General features: G+C 35.1%; 1 protein-coding gene across 2 annotated transcripts; it reads left to right on the forward strand.

The window, feature by feature from the left end:
- The first annotated feature begins 6466 nt into the window (after window positions 1-6466).
- Window positions 6467-16437, forward strand: LOC136225501 (ribonuclease H2 subunit A). Of its 2 annotated transcripts, none has more exons than XM_066013549.1 (8): window positions 6467-6689; window positions 6763-6834; window positions 7375-7498; window positions 7580-7667; window positions 8319-8456; window positions 8531-8618; window positions 8704-8824; window positions 9569-9683. In XM_066013549.1, the coding sequence occupies exons 1-8, from the start codon at window positions 6599-6601 to the stop codon at window positions 9594-9596; spliced, it is 750 nt and encodes a 249-aa protein (XP_065869621.1). In that variant the 5' UTR covers window positions 6467-6598; the 3' UTR covers window positions 9597-9683. The 2 variants fall into 2 exon arrangements, with proteins under 2 accessions (XP_065869621.1, XP_065869620.1); XM_066013548.1 differs by lacking the exon at window positions 9569-9683 and adding an exon at window positions 16015-16437 and having other exon boundaries at window positions 6470-6689.
- The last annotated feature ends 1868 nt before the right edge of the window (window positions 16438-18305 follow it).

Here is an 18305-nt window from a genome sequence, read left to right on the forward strand (position 1 = left end):
CCCTCCATATTAATTCGAAGAATTTCACAAATCCTTTAGTGAGCTAGGATCCTAACTCCTGAGATTTCACCTTGAGTCTGCTCAACAAGCTAGTCTCATTTGTTAGGTAGATTCATGTAATAAATCACATCTTTAATGTGATTCCTAAGTTATTGGGTTACTAACCACATTAGTAACTAATATGTTATTTATATTAATCCCAACCATATTGCCCATTAGTTTATGATAACATGAGTTTGCTCATCCAATTATCATAATCTAATTTAAGTATTACCCCATATTCATGAAAGAACGATTTTCGATAATTCAGGTGTTACCATAAGATCCAGAGCTTAAACTCAACAACCCAAAGGCCCCCAGTACTGCCGGCTGGATTATAATATTAGGGAGGGGCAACCGATTTTAATAACTTGCTTATTTACTAGTGAGTGATTTTTATTTCAAGTCTTATCATCTAACTTAGTCTTGATTTGCTTTAGCATACATCAGACACATACATTGGTGTTATGGACATATTATCTAAATTATTCCGTCGAGCCAGAGACGGAATAAAAGGCCAAACCTAGGAAAATACTAACTATTACATATTTCTCTTTAGGTCCTCCGCCTTCTCCACGTCGCCTCGAAATTACATATTAATTTCTATACTACTAAAGAAAACTTCAATTAACTTGAAGGGAATTAGATGAGAGGAGAAATTACAATAGATAGTAGAAAGGCAGGACTCGCAGGCCCTATTCAAAAATACCAAAAGACTAAAGAGATGGTCCAAATACGTCCATAACTCCAAACATGCATAGACTCAATTAAATAAATTTAATTGGTTGATTACATAAAATACTTATGTAATATTTAGGTTAATCACATTAACTCATCAAATTAACTTTCATCCAATTTTAATTCTAACAGTTTCGTATCTTCTATATTAACCTTTTAGATTAATACAACTATACAAAATTTTATTTATGCATGTCCCAATTATTTTGATTTCAATTCATTTAATACTTTTGATTTACAAATAGGTAAAACAAACTTTTAAATAAATTCATTCATTCGATTATCAAAACAGAAAACTATTAATTTCTGAAACACATATATATATATATATATATATATATATATATATATAAATATAAATATATTTAAAACTATTTTAAAACGATTTTAAAATACGTGGGTTTCGGGACGGGCCCGAGGACGCGGCTGCTACCGTTTGGCAGCAGCCCTTTTGCGCCTGGCCCGCCGCTGTGCGGTTGCTGCCGCGAGGCAGCAACCGCAGGACAGCGGCCGGGTTGCGCCTGTCCATTTATTATTATTATTTTTTTTTTAAATAATTATATATATATATCTGTTTTAGAACGGTTTTAAAACGATTTTCAGAAAATAAGAAAACCTATTATAGATTTTCCGTTTTATCTTTAGAATCAATAAAACTAACTTTTATCAATCTAACTATAAAACTAATAGATTTTGTTATAATGATTATCAACCAAAATAATTAGGAACATACCAATAATCTATTTTAATTAACAATTAATTAAAACTTATTTATCTTTAGAACTAATTAATCAAAACAGTTTTGTTAATTAACTTAACTATAAATATTTATTCAATCTGATTGAAAAACCTTTTAATTTTCATATATGAAATAATGGATTTAACGCACGCTCTGATACCACTGATGGAAAATAGGCTAACGTATGGCAGCGGAAATATAAAAATTTTAACCTTTTTCCATTAACCCAAGATCCGTTAATCGTTATTTCATATAAAAAGAGATAGAAGGAAATACCTTTTGAAGTTCTATCTACCGTTGCAATCGAAGTGCCCACAACTCTTACTCCGAGTTCCCGAGCACAAGACAAAAACACAATCAAAAATAAAGTTAGATATCAACCGTGTAAAAGCAATCAAGAATAGATTGCCTCTAATAAATCAACACAATATCAAGGAATAAGAGAAAGAGATGAAAATAAATTGAATCGGGAGGAAGCGGTGAATGATCTCGCCCTCAACTATGGGGGTCGAAATTCTCTTTCTACGGCAGACTAGGGTTGGCCGAAATTTACATATAGAGGGGGTATATATACTCTCTTGTATCTAAACCCTAGTTAGATAGAATTAGGTTACTGAATAAGAATTTAATACGGAATATAATTCTTATTTATTATCTATAATTATATCTAAATATAAAGATAATAATAATAACCTTTTAAGGATAATAATAGGAGCAATTTAATCTTATTAAACCTCCTAACTTATTTATCTTTTAATTTATTTAATTCACAATCATAATCTAATTAGGATTGCTTAAAATCAAATTAATTTCTTTATGCATTTAATACATAAAAATCGCCCCCTCTATTTACTGGGCCTTGGTGGACTCAGTTGGGCTTCCATCAATTAATTAACATCTGTTTCTCTTTTGGGCTCCAAGTATTATGTGTGACCCATTAGGTTCTTATTGCTTCTAGCCGTATGCAACTATTAAATTAATTTTCTCAGAATTATATTTAATCTTTGCATAACGGAATGAGTACGCGAAATGTGATTAGCAAATCCGAAACATTCCCCCAGGGCTATAAGAAGACAGGTTGATTCTGTCGTTGACCTTTCCGTATTAGTTATAGTATAATTCGATCCTTTATCAACTACATCCTTGAACTGAATCTTATGAATATGGATAATGTCAAGTCACATATAGCGAGACGTTCGTTTTACTTGTACAGGCCGAGTTAACTCCAATTAGATAGGTTAAGTGAAATCTGCATTTCAAGTCTTAAGCTATCACCTTGCAAGGATTTAGAGTCAAGTCTTCCACAAGCGATCCTTGGACGTATCTCCCATTTATCGGGAGTGACAAATGCTCAATCCAATGTATAATTATCCTACAATTACTTCATGTGATACCCAACGTCTGCCGTTTACACCCCAGAGTCATCTCTGTTATGGATCGTGTTACAACAAGATCAAAGCATCACATTCCATAATCCAGAATCACCAATTAACATTCCTTTGAGTCTGAGGATTACTTATACCTATTAATACCAATGAGATGAACAGGTGGCAAGGATGAATCTACCCATCCTGTTATCTCAAGTCGGGTCCCCAATCCTAATGAACTCCCTTTCATTGGATCCACGTAACTGTCCAAATATCTGCATATCTGAAGCTTGTGAGATCAGCTTTCTGTCTCGACAGAAGACATTATTACATGCAAGTCTCAACAGTGATATGTCAATCCTAAACATATTACTTGACTTGGGGTGGTTTTAAGTTTGTTAGTTTATTATAAAGTTTCGTCTCACTTCATGCTTGTATGAACACTTTATAATCACTTTAAACAAACTTAGGGATTTCCTTTTATTAGACTTTATTTAGTTCTTAAAAGAGGTTGCCTTTATATAGTTATGAAACCATATCTCATTAAAACAAATGATGTAAAGAACACTTCATTTAAATTAAGTTTATATCCTAGAACAATTGTCTATAGGACACTAAACCCCAATAAACAAGGTGTTCTACAAGATGGCGGTGCGCCCGATGACTGATGTACATGCCACTCGAATGACCAAAGTGAATTTTCAACCTATATATCCTCATATGTCATGTGACCGTATTCGAAAGATGTTCATGCAGGCTTTGGCTTCGACATAGAAGGTTAACTAGCAGTACAACTTCCTGGACGAGGAGTATGCACGGCTTGAGGTCAGCTAGATAAGGCGCATCATAACCAATGAGCTACTATTCTTTAGGTTGTGAAGTTGGAGGAGGAGGAGCTGGACTAAGCTAGGGTAGGTGTTAATCTTGTAGAAGAGTTACAAAGGGTTGAAGCTCATGTAGCTGAGGTCGAGGCTAGAGTAACCGAGTATAAGGTTCAAGTGAGAGAGACGTATAGAGAGCTGAGGAGAAGGCTCTAAAACAGGAGCAAAAGGCTCTAGACCATGTTGGACGAGTTGTAAATCTGGAGGAAAAGCTGCAGGGAGCAGATAAGTCTGTGGCCTCATTTGAATGATGTGCTCTTACCTCATGACAATTAAGACTTCGTAGATAGAATCAAGGTTTTTCTGTGAGACGTCAGGAGATTGCACTTAAGAGCCTTTGTTGTTGGGGCTTTAGGACTTCGTCTTTTTCACCATTTTCAGAATTGGATCATGATTGACCCGATGAATTCGGCATGCCTCTTCTTTCCATTGGTTTTTAGGTCTTCGTTGTGGGGCGTGCACTAGTGGAAGGAATTTCAATGGAACTGTTCAAACAAGTCATCTCTGTGTTAGTCCACATGTCAACCTGCAACTGCACAAAAGTAAGGTCAAAGGAGGACCGTTGTCCAGCAAACCCGTTTTGATGTCTAAGTAAGTTTATAAAATGACTATAGGATGGACACAATCAGTAAACAAAAAATGTAAGCTTAATAGAATGAATGAATAAGTATACCTTGAGCTGAACTTACTCTATTTATACTGATATCAGACTATGGAAGATGATTATGAGTTGTGGAGCGGAGTGGGGCACATGTTTCTTGCTGATAGGAGGAAGTGTGTCCAAATATCAAGGCCGAATATCCCTTAAGCCCACTAGGCCCACGATTCTTGTGATCCAGCGTGATTATGGTACTGGATCATTGATTGGGTCTAGTGAGACTTTCCGAGCCAAACTTCTCGATACACAGCTTGATTTCGCTGAAGAGATGCAATTGGGTCTCTCATGCGTTATGTGACAGAGTTATATTCACCTAACAGTAAGTAAAGGAATGTGATATTTTTTCTTACAAAAATGCAATGTGCTTAAAGTTAGAAAAAAAGGTCTGGCCCTTCAACTTGTCCAACAACTACAACTGACCTCATGAACTTCAAAATATTATAACTAATCCCCAATTTGCTTATTTAAAACAAATAACCCATCAAATGCTACGTGGCAGCGTGTGATTGGAACTTCAAAATCTTGCAACTATCACGCATTGCCAATCATGCGCTGCTACGTGATATTTGAAGGGTTATTTGTTCTAAATAAGCAAATTGAAGGCGTTAATTACAATGTTTTAAAGTTTAGAGGATCAGTTACGGTTTGTGGACAATTAAAAAAGGCTAGGGATACCTTAAGTAAATTAAATGTGTGTTTTGCAAGAAAAAGTAAACAGGATTCTATTTGTAAATCAATGAAGCCAAGGTTTTTTTTTAACCTTTTCAAACAAAAAAACAAAATACAGAGATTAAGTAAATTAATTATTTATGGGCATGTCCATCACCCTTCCGCAATATTCTTTCTTTTGATTTAAGTGAATAAAGTTTTCGTTTTATTCAAAAAAAAAAAGTAAATTAATTATTTGTCCTAATTTTTTTTATAAATAAGAATATATATATTATATATATATACCAGGCTTTAAGGTATACATTTGTTCATTTTCATCATTTTGCTGTCCACATTTATTAGATAACTTATTAGCTACTTCAATTTTTAAAAAGTGATATAAAGGTGTCTTTTATTTTATTTTGGGATAAAGTATCAAAACATGTTTAAGGTTTTTGGGTAAGTAACAATTTAGGTTCAACGTTCAAAATAGTATTAATATAGACTTAACATTACAATCTAATATCAATTTAGGCTTAACGTTTATAATATAGCATCAATTTAGGCATCACGTACAAAATAGTACCAATATAGGCTTAACGTTTACAAAATAATACGAATTTAAGCTTAACGTTTACAAAATATATCCAATTTAAGCTAAACGTCACAATTAAATTAACCATATTATATTCTTTTCCTATTAACTTTATATGTTATCTTTTTATTTAGTTCTATATTCTTATTTATTACAATACAATTAATTAGTATTCTTGCCCATTAAGATCTTATATTTGTTTTTCATCAATGATTCAATGACTCCTAAATTTCATTGCTCATGTAATATATGCAAACTAAAAGTAATTGAATATCCACAATATTTCGAACACTAGTGTTCGAAATATTGTGGATAGTCAATGACATATATCAATAGTATTTTAACTAGTGTTCGAAATATTCATTTACTTTTAGTTTGCATATATCCATGAAATTTAGGAGTCATGGAATGATTGATGAAAAACAAATATAAGGTTTTAATGAGCAAAAATACTAATTAATTGTATTATAATAAATAAGAAAATAGAACTAAAAAGGTAACATATAAAATTAATAGGAAAAGAATATAATATGGTTAATTTAATTGTGACGTTTAACTTAAATTGGATATATTTTATAAACGTTAAATTTAAATTCGTATTATTTTATAAACCTTAAACCTATATTGGTGTTATTTTATACGTGAGGCCTAAATTGATACTATATTGTAAACGTTAAACCTAAATTGATATTAGATTGTAACCTAAATTAGGTAGGCTATTATAACATTTTCTGAAAATTAAAATGACTAATTGATTGTTATTTGAATTCGGGCAAAGTGATCAAAACGAGAAGAGCTAGTTTAAGCATATACTAACAATGTACAAAACGCAAGGGCTTGAAGTTGAAAAGGCAAGCTGGGTCTCAGTTGGGTGGCACTCATTTCTGGCGGGAACCAAGTAACGAGGTAGAGAGCGACTGAAAGTGGTGAAGAATGGAATCTGAATCCCTACCAATTCTTCCTATATGGGCGTCCAAGCCCTGCATTATGGGAATCGATGAAGCTGGCCGTGGCCCTGTTCTTGGTATAACATCTTTTCGCTTTACATCCCAAATATTTCAATCCATCAAATTTCTCGAATTAATGTTTTGTTTCAGGACCTATGGTGTACGGATGCTTGTACTGTGCACGTTCATATGAGAAAACTCTTTCTACCCTTCACTTTGCAGGTTTTGATTTTTTTCTTCTTCTTTTGAATACTATTTAGGCATGGATGTTGCTATATTTGCAGTAATATCTTGTATTTTTTTAAGTTCATTATTCTGTCGTTTATCTGTTTGAGATTCAATTTGAAAGATTAGAATGGTGAAAGGGTGTGACTACATATGGACAAATTGAATAGCCTTTTAACTAAGATATATTTAAAAAACTTAAGCTAAGCTTAATGGTTTGATTTATCTTAATGTTCTTAGGATTTTGTGGTACCATTATCCATGACATTTGATTTGACAGAAACATGTCTGTATAGTTGCTTGTTTGTATAGTAACTAATTTGGTTTTTTACTGAATGCAAAAGAAGAAAAAAAATCTCAAATTGATAGAATGTGGTATCAATATTCTATTATCCCGAAAAAATGGCTCTAAAGCTTTGACCTTTTACTAGTAATTCTATGAATTTTATTAACACTGATACCTATGATCTACTAGTTGCCTTTGGTATATGTTCTTTTTAAATTTGATGTTACTGCTCTCTGTTTGGTTCACTGCAGATTCAAAGACTCTAAAAGAAGATAAGAGAGAAGAACTATTTGAAATGTTAAAGGCTAATGAATCAATTGGATGGGCTGTTGATGTTATTGATCCAAGAGAGCTCTCTACTAAAATGCTACAAAAGTTAGTAATCTATAAATAAGCAATTATATATTTTCTACGTAACGGTATCTGCGCTTACATGATTTCTCATTTTGTTGAAAGGAATAAGATCAACTTAAATGAGATATCACATGATTCTGCAATGGGCCTTGTCGCTAAGGTGCTAAATTTAGGAGTTCTTTTGACAGAGGTAAGTCCATTTCTGACTGAATGTTCAGAATGGGAATATAACATTTGATTGTGTAGTAATGAAACACAGTAGCTGTTATGTTGTTGATAGGCAAATGCATGGATTTGTAGATGAAACATGATCTAGAAATAGTTACTGGTACTGCTTGTGTTCAAATCTTTTATGCCTTTTTCTTGAGAAATAAAATCTACATCTGGCAAAATAGGAAAGAAAAAATCCTGGCAAGTTAACAAGGTTCATATTTTTGTTTTATTTGTTGTGTTAGTTACATTCTTTCAATTGATGCATCTTTTGAGTTAAGCAATGAAAACAAGAAAGTTTCCTTGTCCATAACTTACTAAATCAATGTAAAGAATCATCAACTTCTTAAATCGTTTCAAATTTTATGGATAACTGTATACAACTTCACTTACTATGAATGTAGTGTTACATGTATGGAAAATGATAGATGCTCATCAAGTCAAGGATTGAACTATTTCCTTAACTTGGAATTTAATGTTGTTCACGTGCATCTTTTCAACATTTTGTTTTTATTTTCCTTGCCTTTTTGCAATAGTTGATCTGTTCTTAGATGTATCCTATGGAGATCCTACATAATTAAATTAGGTAAAGAATTTATATGAAAATATTTTCGACTTGAATATGTTTTAGGTTTATGTGGATACAGTCGGAGATGCAGAGAAATATAGGATAAAACTATCTGAAAAATTTCCTTCCGTCAAGTTTGTTGTTGCAAAGAAGGCTGATAGTCTTTATCCAGTTGTCAGTGGGGCAAGCATAGTTGCAAAGGTATTAAGCTATCCTGTGTTCTTATCATTCCTTTTCTATTCTTGCCCTTTTATGACAATCTTCTGTCAAAGTAGGTTACAAGAGATCGAGCTTTGCAAGAATGGGTACTTGATGAAACAGCTGAATGCATAAATAGGAACTTCGGCTCTGGATACCCTGGAGGTTAGAAGTGCTTAATTCTTTGTAATTCATGATTTTCAGCTGTAAATTTGAGGTGGTTACAGTGTACAATGTAATCTGGTCTTAGATCCTGAAACCAAGGCCTGGTTAGAACAACACAAACATCAAGTATTTGGATTTCCAACATTGGTTCGCTTCAGTTGGGGGACATGCACATCTCATTTCAAAGACGTTGTTGAAGTTTTGTGGTAAGTCCTTACCTCACTTTCAGTGAGAAATCTCCATCACATTTCACAAGAAGTTAACTTGGTTCTTTATGGCCTTCAGTTGTCCATTTTATTATTGGCCTATAAGCAATTTCCATGCAGTTACTTGTCTCTAAAAAGGATCGTCATTGTTTTGGGGGTAATTAATTTATTAGTCCCTATATTTTGACAAAACACACTGTTTAGTCCCTATATTTTCAAAAACACACGGTAAAGTCCCTAACGTTTTTCTCGGTGAATTGTTTAGTCTCTAACATTTTTCTTGATGAATTGTTTAGTCCCAGCCATTAGTCAATTTGGATTTACGTTCTTCTTTTCCTTTATTTTCCTTTCCTTTAAACTCTAATGCATCTGAAATTAACTTTGAATGTTCTTTTTTATTTTCTTCTTAATCGTTCAAATTCGTAAGCATTGGGTCTGTTATTTTTCTTGTTCTCCATACAAATAGCTTCTCTTCTAAATTGGATTTCCTCTTCTGAAGTTTGAAGGTAAATAGTAAAGAGTAATTTAGTCATTTCTGAAGTCATAAACGGTAAAAAAAACTAATAAACAGACGGAAGGACTAAACAGTTCACTGAGAAAAAGGTTAGGGATCTTACCATGTGTTTTTGAAAATACAGCAGTGTGTTTTGTCAAAATATAAGGACTAATAAATTAATTACCCTTGTTTTGGTCCTATATGTTCACACCTTAGCATTCAGTAATTATTTTGTCTTTTATTTCTAGGTCCAAGGTAACCCTGGGAAATAGATGATTAGTATAGGCTTTCAAAGCTTTCACTGATTGCTTGGGATAAGATTGTTATTGTCGATCATACGAACTTGGCACAATCTTTTTGTCCTCAGAGTAATAGGTAGAACTATTTTTTTTATGAAACTAATTTCTAGAAGTTGAAAAGCAATTAAAGTGCATATGATCTTCAATAACTGTTCTGCATATAATTGATACCCCATTACTCTGAAATTTAATACAACTTTCTTGTGCTAATGTCATTCCTTTTTATACTAAAGGTTTGCAACTCTGCTGTAACTTCAGCTTTTTACAAACATTTAGAACTGATATTTTGAAGTAATTGAAGAAATTCTACTTTTGGCTTAGAGTACTCCTTTCAGTACAAGCAAGGAATCGAAAATAAGGTTGCAGATGCCTTTTCCTGGAAGAATGAAGAAGGATCAGGTTCTCACTCTCAAGTTCTAGCCCTTTCCATGAGCATTCATACTCGTTTGGAAGAAGTACGTGCTACCTATGCAGGAGATGAGGCTGCCACTCGACTCATTCAACAGATTTTTGTCCAACCTAATTCAGATCCACGTTATTCTTACAAGAATGGGTTTCTTAGGTTTAAACACCAGATTTACATTGGCACCTCTACTGATCTCAGTCAGAAAATCATCGAGGTTTGCCATTACTCTCCCATTGGAGGTCATTCAGGCATCAAGGGTATTCTCACCCGATTGTAGCAGTGATTCTATTGGCTTAAAATGACCTAAACTGTCACTTGGTGGGTTGCTACTTGTGATACTTGTCAATGCTCAAATCTGACCATGCAACCTACCCTAGCTTACGTCAACCTCTACCTATTCCTACAGGTTCTTGGGAAGACATTGCAATGGACTTCATTGAAACACTTCCCAAGTCAGCTGGCTATGACAATATTTTGGTCGTAGTTGATTGTTTCTCTAAAGGCAGACATTTCATCCCTCTCCCATCCTTTTTCTGCTGCCACAGTTGTCCAAGCCTTCCTAGATAACATCTTTAAACTCCATCGCATGCCTCACGTCTTTGTCAGAGATCGTATCACAGGAATTGTTTGGAAGGAACTTATCAAGCTTTTGGGCACCAAGTTGCTTTACAGCAGTTCTTATCACTCACAAACTGATGGCCAATCTGAAAGGCTTAATCAGTGCCTTGAAAACTGGAGTATGTATTGCCAATCTGAAAGGCTTAATCAGTACCTTGAAAACTGGAGTATGTGTTTTCTGACTCCTAAGAAATGGGCTACTTGGTTGAGTTTACAAGAACACTGGTATAAGCCTCGTCCTTCCTCAGTTCCATTGTCTGCCACCCATCACCATTTACGTGGCAGCTGTAGAGGATATGTTACAGACTAGGCAACATATGAACTTCTTCCTCAAAGAGTGTTTAGCCTCATCCCAGAATAGAATTAAGCAACAAGCTGACAAGAAACATCCAGAATGTGACTTGCAAGTGGGTGACTGGGTTTTTCTCAAACTATAGACTTACAGGTAGAGTTCAATTGCCTTAGGAAAATCTCTCAAACTCTCCACTAAAATACTATGGTCCTTATCAGATATTAGAATAGGTGGGTAAGGTTGCTTATAAATTGCAGTTACCTAAACTCTCTCATGAAATGGAAACCTGATACCGGTGGCGGAACCAACTTTTAGGGCCTGGGCAAATTCTTTTTGTCCTTTCACAGGCCAAAATGACATAATTTAACAAGAAGTTTAAAGTGAGCTACCAATGGAGTAGACGCTGCTTTTGCCTTCCTTGTACCAAACCTCTCAAGGATTTTCTCAATATACATTCATCTGCTAAAGTATAACTTAGTAGCCGCTCTGTCCTTGACAATCACCATATCCAAGATTTGTTTGGTTCCACCCAAGCATTTCATCTCAAATTCACAATTCAACATATTTTTCGGCGTACAAATTTCAGACTTATCTTTGTAAGCTATGAGCATATCATCAACATATAGCAATAGATAGATGAAGAAATCTCCATCCTTCTTTAGATAGATACAATTATCTTAAGATGATATTGAGTAACCATGTGAAAGCATAAACGAATCAAACCTCTTGTACAATTGCCTTGGCGATTGCTTTAACCTATACAAGATTTATTTGACAAGCATACATGATCTTTCTTTCCTTTAAACCTCAAACCCTCTGCTGCATATAAATTTGCTCCTCCAACTCTCCGTCTTGATATGCATATAAACTTGAAATTTAGGGTAAGATTATAATGATAGTAAGATTGGAAAAGAGAAGAAAAGATGAATAATTGAGATATTCTTGTTTTGCTAGATATTTATACTAGAGGTCAAGAGTTTAAACTAGGAAAGCTAATAAAAGGAAATACATTTGCTCTTTTTGTTCCGTAGAAGCTTTTTCAACTCTATATTCGCTGGAAGCAGCGTTTGAAGGAAGAGTGCTGGAACACTTGATTGGAAAAGCCATAAGTGGTTATATCCTTCATTATATGAAATAAGTGGTCTAAATCAACAGGTTGGCCAAGAATTTCATCGGCCAATATTGACTATTGACTATGACCATTGACCATGACCATTGACTATAACCATTGACCACTTCCTAACTTATACTATGCCACCTCATCATTGACTATTGACTATGACCATTGACCATGACCATTGACTATGACCATTGAACACTTCCTAACTTGTACTATGCCACCTCATCATTCTCATCAGTCTTCTTCCTTCTAGAATAAACTTGAGACATCTTAGGCTTTGGATCCGCTGTAGCACTTCTCTATCAATACTCCCTCCTTCAGAAAGTCTTGCCCTCAAGACTTGGGTTAAATGTTAGGTTGCTGTGTGAAATTTTAGCTTCCCAAAAGGCACATTCCAGTTTATTCATCATCCATGGAATCACCCATTGAAAAGAATCTGAAAATTCCAAATGATAAGAGTTCCAATAAACGGTTTCAGCCTCATTGCTCATGAAAACCTTACCGACACTGTAATCATCATCAAACTCAATCATGAGTTTATGAGAAGTCATTTGTACTTCACACTCCATCATTGGCACACTTACATGTTGACCTGAGTCGATGTAGAGAGATTTTGAAAAGATTGACACGTCACATGTGGTCCTCAACACATGCAACATTGTCGTTTGTTGCGATGACAACACGCCTTGATGCAGTTGCGGGAAAATCTTCAACCCATGAATTGATTGCTTGCGTTCTACATTGCAATCTATGAAGCACCGACTCGGGTGCGGACACGACAAACAACATTTTTAGAAAATATGAGACACGGGTGTGGCGGGACACGGCAAATTCTATATAATTAATTATATATATATATATTAGATATAAAATATATAAAAAAAACTTGCTAAATCACAAAACAAATCGAAGAAGGAAGAGAAAGATGCTCTAAGCGTTTATAATCGCGATACACAGGTGAGAATTAGATGTAGTTTAGGTTTTTTTTTTTTGTCAAATTTTGTAATTGAACCATAGATTTTAAAAGATTTAAAAAAAACCCCTAAACTTTTACATATTTTCACCATTAGCCGAGTCCCCGCCGTGTCCCCCTGAGTCCCCACCGTGTCCCGCCGAGTCCCATCCGTGTCCTTGCCGAGTCCCATCCATGTCCCGTCGAGTCCCCAGCGAGTCCGGCGAGTCCAACACGGCCATGGCAACCCCAGGGAAGAGTCCGTGCTTCATAGATTGCAATCGATTTCAATGGGAACAAACATAGGAAGATTATCCTCACGTCGAAGGTGCATGGCAATAATGGGTGATCCCATTCATTATCGCTTCCCCTAGCTCATCTTGCACTTCCGGTTTCCAAGAAACCAATGGAACCAAAAAGTCTAGCTCTTCTTTAAGATTTTCTCTATCCTCCCTAACCTTGACATTTGTATTTTTTTCCATGGTAGTGCTCTCTTCATTGACCATTACATATTCGTGGTTTGAGGATTTGGTTTGAGTGATAATCATTAAATCCTCATCCTGAGTTTCCAAACCATTCCATGAAATCCTCCTCAAATCGAGACCAAATTAAATGAGGATTGAAATCCAAGTGAAAGGCGAACCAATATTCTGCCCTACCTTCCATGCATTTCTTTAATATGGAGAATCTGCTCGTCCAAGATGTTTGATGAAATTTAAAGTACGCTTCAATCTTGCTTAACCATTCTCGTGGACTAACGATAGAAACTTGAAATTTAGGGTAAGATTATAATGATAGTAAGATAGGAAAAGAGAAGAAAAGATGAATTGGATTTACCTTTTCCTTTGCTAATACCCAAACCCCTTTCAGAAGTTCTTTCACGAACTATAAGACCTTCACCTATAGACTCATTATTTTTACTAAACTAGTTATCTATTAAAAGCAGTTCTAACTTCTTCAAAGGTACTCTCATTCCTAAGGGTCCGCTTGGATGAAGGTTTCACAAGGTTCATTAAAGGGAGGTTAATTAAAGGGAGGGGAAGGGAGGGGAAGGGAAGGGAGGGAAAGGGAGGGGAGGTTAGAGAACCTCCAGATCCCACCAATTTGGTGGGACTGAAATTGAAGGTTTTTGAACCTCCATTTAACCTCATTTAACCTTCCTTTAAACTTAAACTCCTTCCCAAGCAAGGTTAAGCAAGGTTAGAAGAATAACCTCCATTTAAACTCCTACCCAAGCAAAGTTAGAAAAATAACTTCCCTTTAATTAACCTCCACTAACCCCAATCCAAGCATCTCATCATCAATTTTTACGTCAACATATTGGAGGTCCATAATAATTGCAAAAATTCGTCAAAATAGGTTTTAGTGGATTTACCTTCCTAATGACGAAGATCTTTTAGTCTTTCTTTTTAAGAAAACCCGATCGATCATCGATTTTGTTCTGTACAAAGATTCTAATTTCAACCAAACTTTAAGGGCTTGCTTCGATAGGGTTAGGGAAGATTAAATAATGGAAGGGGAGATGATGTGAAAATATTTAACCTCCAATTAGCCTTTGAAATCCCATTCCTCCAATTAACCTTCCTCTCCCAAACAAGTTTACTTAATTAATATCCCTTTAATTAACCTCAAAACAAGTAGACCTTAAGTCGAGTTGGTCACCTTGGCAACCTCCCTCACAAGGTTTGGAAGACAAGAGTGCCTTTTACTTCTCTTGCATCATAGAAGCAGATTTTTTTTTCCAACTCTCATCCGTTTTAGGTGAGTATAATGATCATCTTCAGTTACCATAAATCGAAGTTATCAATTTATCAAACTTTTTCATATCAAATTTTGCATATGAAACCATGTCTAACAAACTCGATAAGAAAAGGGGGTTCTGAGAATGATTGGTTTGTTGATGGAGTAAAAGGGGTTCTCCTGCCTGGGGAGAAGGGGGTTCTTCTGTTTGTGATGGTTTGCCATCAGCTTTGGAAATGGCGGAATGAGAAGATCTTTGGAGGTGGAGTGTCTTTTCTGCCTAATGTCCTTGATTTCTTCTCTAAGAGACTTAATTCCATGGTTGATAGTTTTGCTGATGACCCTTTGGCTAGAGCTGTTCAGAGGAAGGAGGTTAGTCTTTTAGGCTGGCGTAGGCCAAGGGAAGGGGTGGTTAAGCTCAACACAGATGGGTCTTGTCTTAGTGATGGGAGAATTGCTGCAGGAGGTATCCTTAGGGATGATGGCGGTAGATGGGTTTCTGGCTTCTCCCAGAACCTGGGCATTGGTTCTTCCTTTTCGGCAGAACTTTGGGGTATTTTTTCAGGTCTTAAGCTTGCCAAGAATCTAGGGGTGAAAAAGATTCTTGTTGAATCGGACAACCAAGAAGCGGTTAAAATGATTTCAGAAGGCAACGCTGTTTGCCGAAATAATCTGAACATCATTAAAAGTATTATAAGGATCAGATCCTCTTTTGAGTTTATTGAGTTTGCTCATATCTTTAGAGAGCAAAACCGCGTTGCGGATCGTCTGGCGCTGGAAGGGCACTCTGTGTTGTTGGGTCTTTCTACCTTTTCTTCCCCTCCGGGCTTCATTTCTTCTTTGATTTTGGAGGATATGGTGGGAGTCAGTTTCCCTAAGCTGATCCCGGGTTGAGGTTTTTTTGTTTTTTGTTTTTCCTTTCCTTTCCTACCAAAAAAAAAAGAAAAAAAAGAAAATTTATGAAATCTCACAAACATAGCTTTTTTTCCTAGAATTTTTTTGTACTTATCTATTGTTTCTTTGTTCTCAATAATGATCATATACATACATACATGTGTTTATATACGCCTCAACCCTTAAAAGATCTGATGACACCGTAATTAGGAAGTCTAAATAAAATAAGAATTAATTTCCTATTTCCCGGTAATTAGCGAGGAAATAGTGACAGGTCAGTCAATTTACATCGAGTTAGTTGTTCCTAGCTAATTAAGGTAGGGTTGGATTGGGTTGGGTTATGTATCTGATGATGTTTTCCCTTTTCGAATAGGGAATCTGATAAAAGTGGTGAAGATGATTGCAGCAGCAGCAGCAATGGCAAACGGCAACTGAAGTTGAGCCATTTTGGTGTGTCGACGCCCAAGAGGAAGAGTGAAGAAATGGAATCAAGTGGCAAAGGACGATGCAAATTTTTCCAAGCTCGTCAACTTGACCAACTTACTCATTTCTAGTGATGCCACAAACAAAATGTAATACGTTTTGAATTTCAGGATACATTCATTTCATTCCCAAGATTAATGTTTCATAATGCACTCAAATATATCTCCAACACGGATGGATCTAAGAAGCATCGGGTTTGGGTTGGGAGTATGAGTGCTCAAACATGGATTAGCTCAATTATAATATTCAGCACATGTAAGAACACTATTTTGATTATTTGATAGTTTGAGTGGGTTATAGTTAGACCTGACAATTATCGTGTCCGTGTCGTGTCATTTCGAGTTCGTATCAAAAAGAGTGAACCCAAACCCAACCTAAAAACTTTCGTGTCAAAGTCGTGTTAATTTGTTCGGGTTAGTGTCGATTTCGTGTCGTGTTTTCGGGTTACATGTAATTTTGTTATGCATATATATTAATAATAACTCTTAAAAATATAAGATATGGCACTGTTTTTAAATATTTTATATCATTTTTAGATTAGTATGTTAACAATAATTATCGAGAAGTTCGATAATATCATGTTAGATGGTCATGTAATGTGTTTATAACAATTTAGGAAATTCAAATCAATATTTGCAATTAATAATTATAATTTTACTATCTTTATTAATAAAGTGACAAAAAACACGAGAGAATATAACAATAATTTTCAATATACGTGTCATTTCGTGTCGTTTTTGGGTTCACATATCAACACTAACCCAACCTAAAAATTAGCGTGTCAGTTTCGTGTTAACCCAAAAATGACCCATTACCTATTATCCTTCAATACTAACATTAAAAATTTGTGTCGTGTAATCGGGTCGTATGTCATTTTGCCACCTCTAGTTATAGTGAGTTGAATAGTGTTAGTACTGTTTTTTTAAAGTGTAGGCTTAATACATCATTTGCATAAAAGGCCCAATTATCCCTCTAAACTATGCGGTATATGTATTGCACGCATTTAAAAAAAGGTAAAATGACAGGTTGGGGTATGCGGCTATTAGGACACATCTATATATATATCCAAAATGTGACGGTGCTTTTTGGATGTTGCGTGCAAAGTTTATTATCTCATGTTTAGTATGTAAGATAAAAATAAAATAATATATTTTATTATTTTATCTTTATCCAAATTAAAATAAAATAAATTTAATTAATTTCATTTCACATCGATATTATAAGGGGCAAATTTCATCTATGGTGTACAACTTTTGTCTCATTTCACACTTTGGTATACAACCTTCAATTTGTCTCACTAATATGTACGACCTTATAGGTGACCTCCCACTATGGTATACAGCCCGTAAAAATGACCGGTCAACGTTCGGTCAATACGCCACCTCAGCATTTTTCATCTTCTCATTTAAAAAGGTGGGACCCACTTTTTAAAAATTACTAAAATACTCTTTTCCCTTTTAAAATGACTAAAATACCCACATCCTCTTCCTTACAACCACTCTCTCTCTCTTTTTCCTTTTTCTCTCTCTAAACCCTCTCTCTCCTCTCTCTAAAAACCCAAATAAATGAATCTTTTTTTTTTTTTGCAATCATGAAACTTGTATAAGACTGAAAAAGGTTGATTTTTTAAAAGCTATTACGTTGATGATGCCCGAGTATGCTTCGGGCGCTGATGGCGAAGAAAGTGATTCAAGTTCTGGAAGGTCCTCGCGCTAAAGCAACCGCTTGACCATGGGGTTGATTGGATTAATATAACAGCAAAATAAAAAAAGGCAGGCAGTTTTGATTTTTCTTTCAATATTTTCAAATCAGAATTTAGAGTTTCATCTTCTTCCCTACTCAAACAATTCATAAATCGTCGATCTTGATATAGATGAAATCGAATCGATAATAGCAGATTTATTATTTCTCTCTATTCAGTTTGCTTCCCCTTCTTCCCCTTGATCCTGATTTTTGATGAAATTGATTGCGATAACGGCAGATTTTTTTCTCTATTCAGTTTGCTTCTCTTTTGTTTCCTGCGTTTTCTTATTCTCCCTTTCACTCTCACTGGATCTCTTTTGCTTCATGTCAGTTCTTTTCTGCCCTTTTCACTTTCACTGTCTTTCGGGAAGATTTTCCTAACCCAATCCATGGATATGCACATAGAACAAAGAAATCCAAAATCCAAGAAATCAAACA

This window comes from Euphorbia lathyris, chromosome 4 (assembly GCF_963576675.1).
Source record: "Euphorbia lathyris chromosome 4, ddEupLath1.1, whole genome shotgun sequence".
Classification (NCBI taxonomy): domain Eukaryota; kingdom Viridiplantae; phylum Streptophyta; class Magnoliopsida; order Malpighiales; family Euphorbiaceae; genus Euphorbia; species Euphorbia lathyris.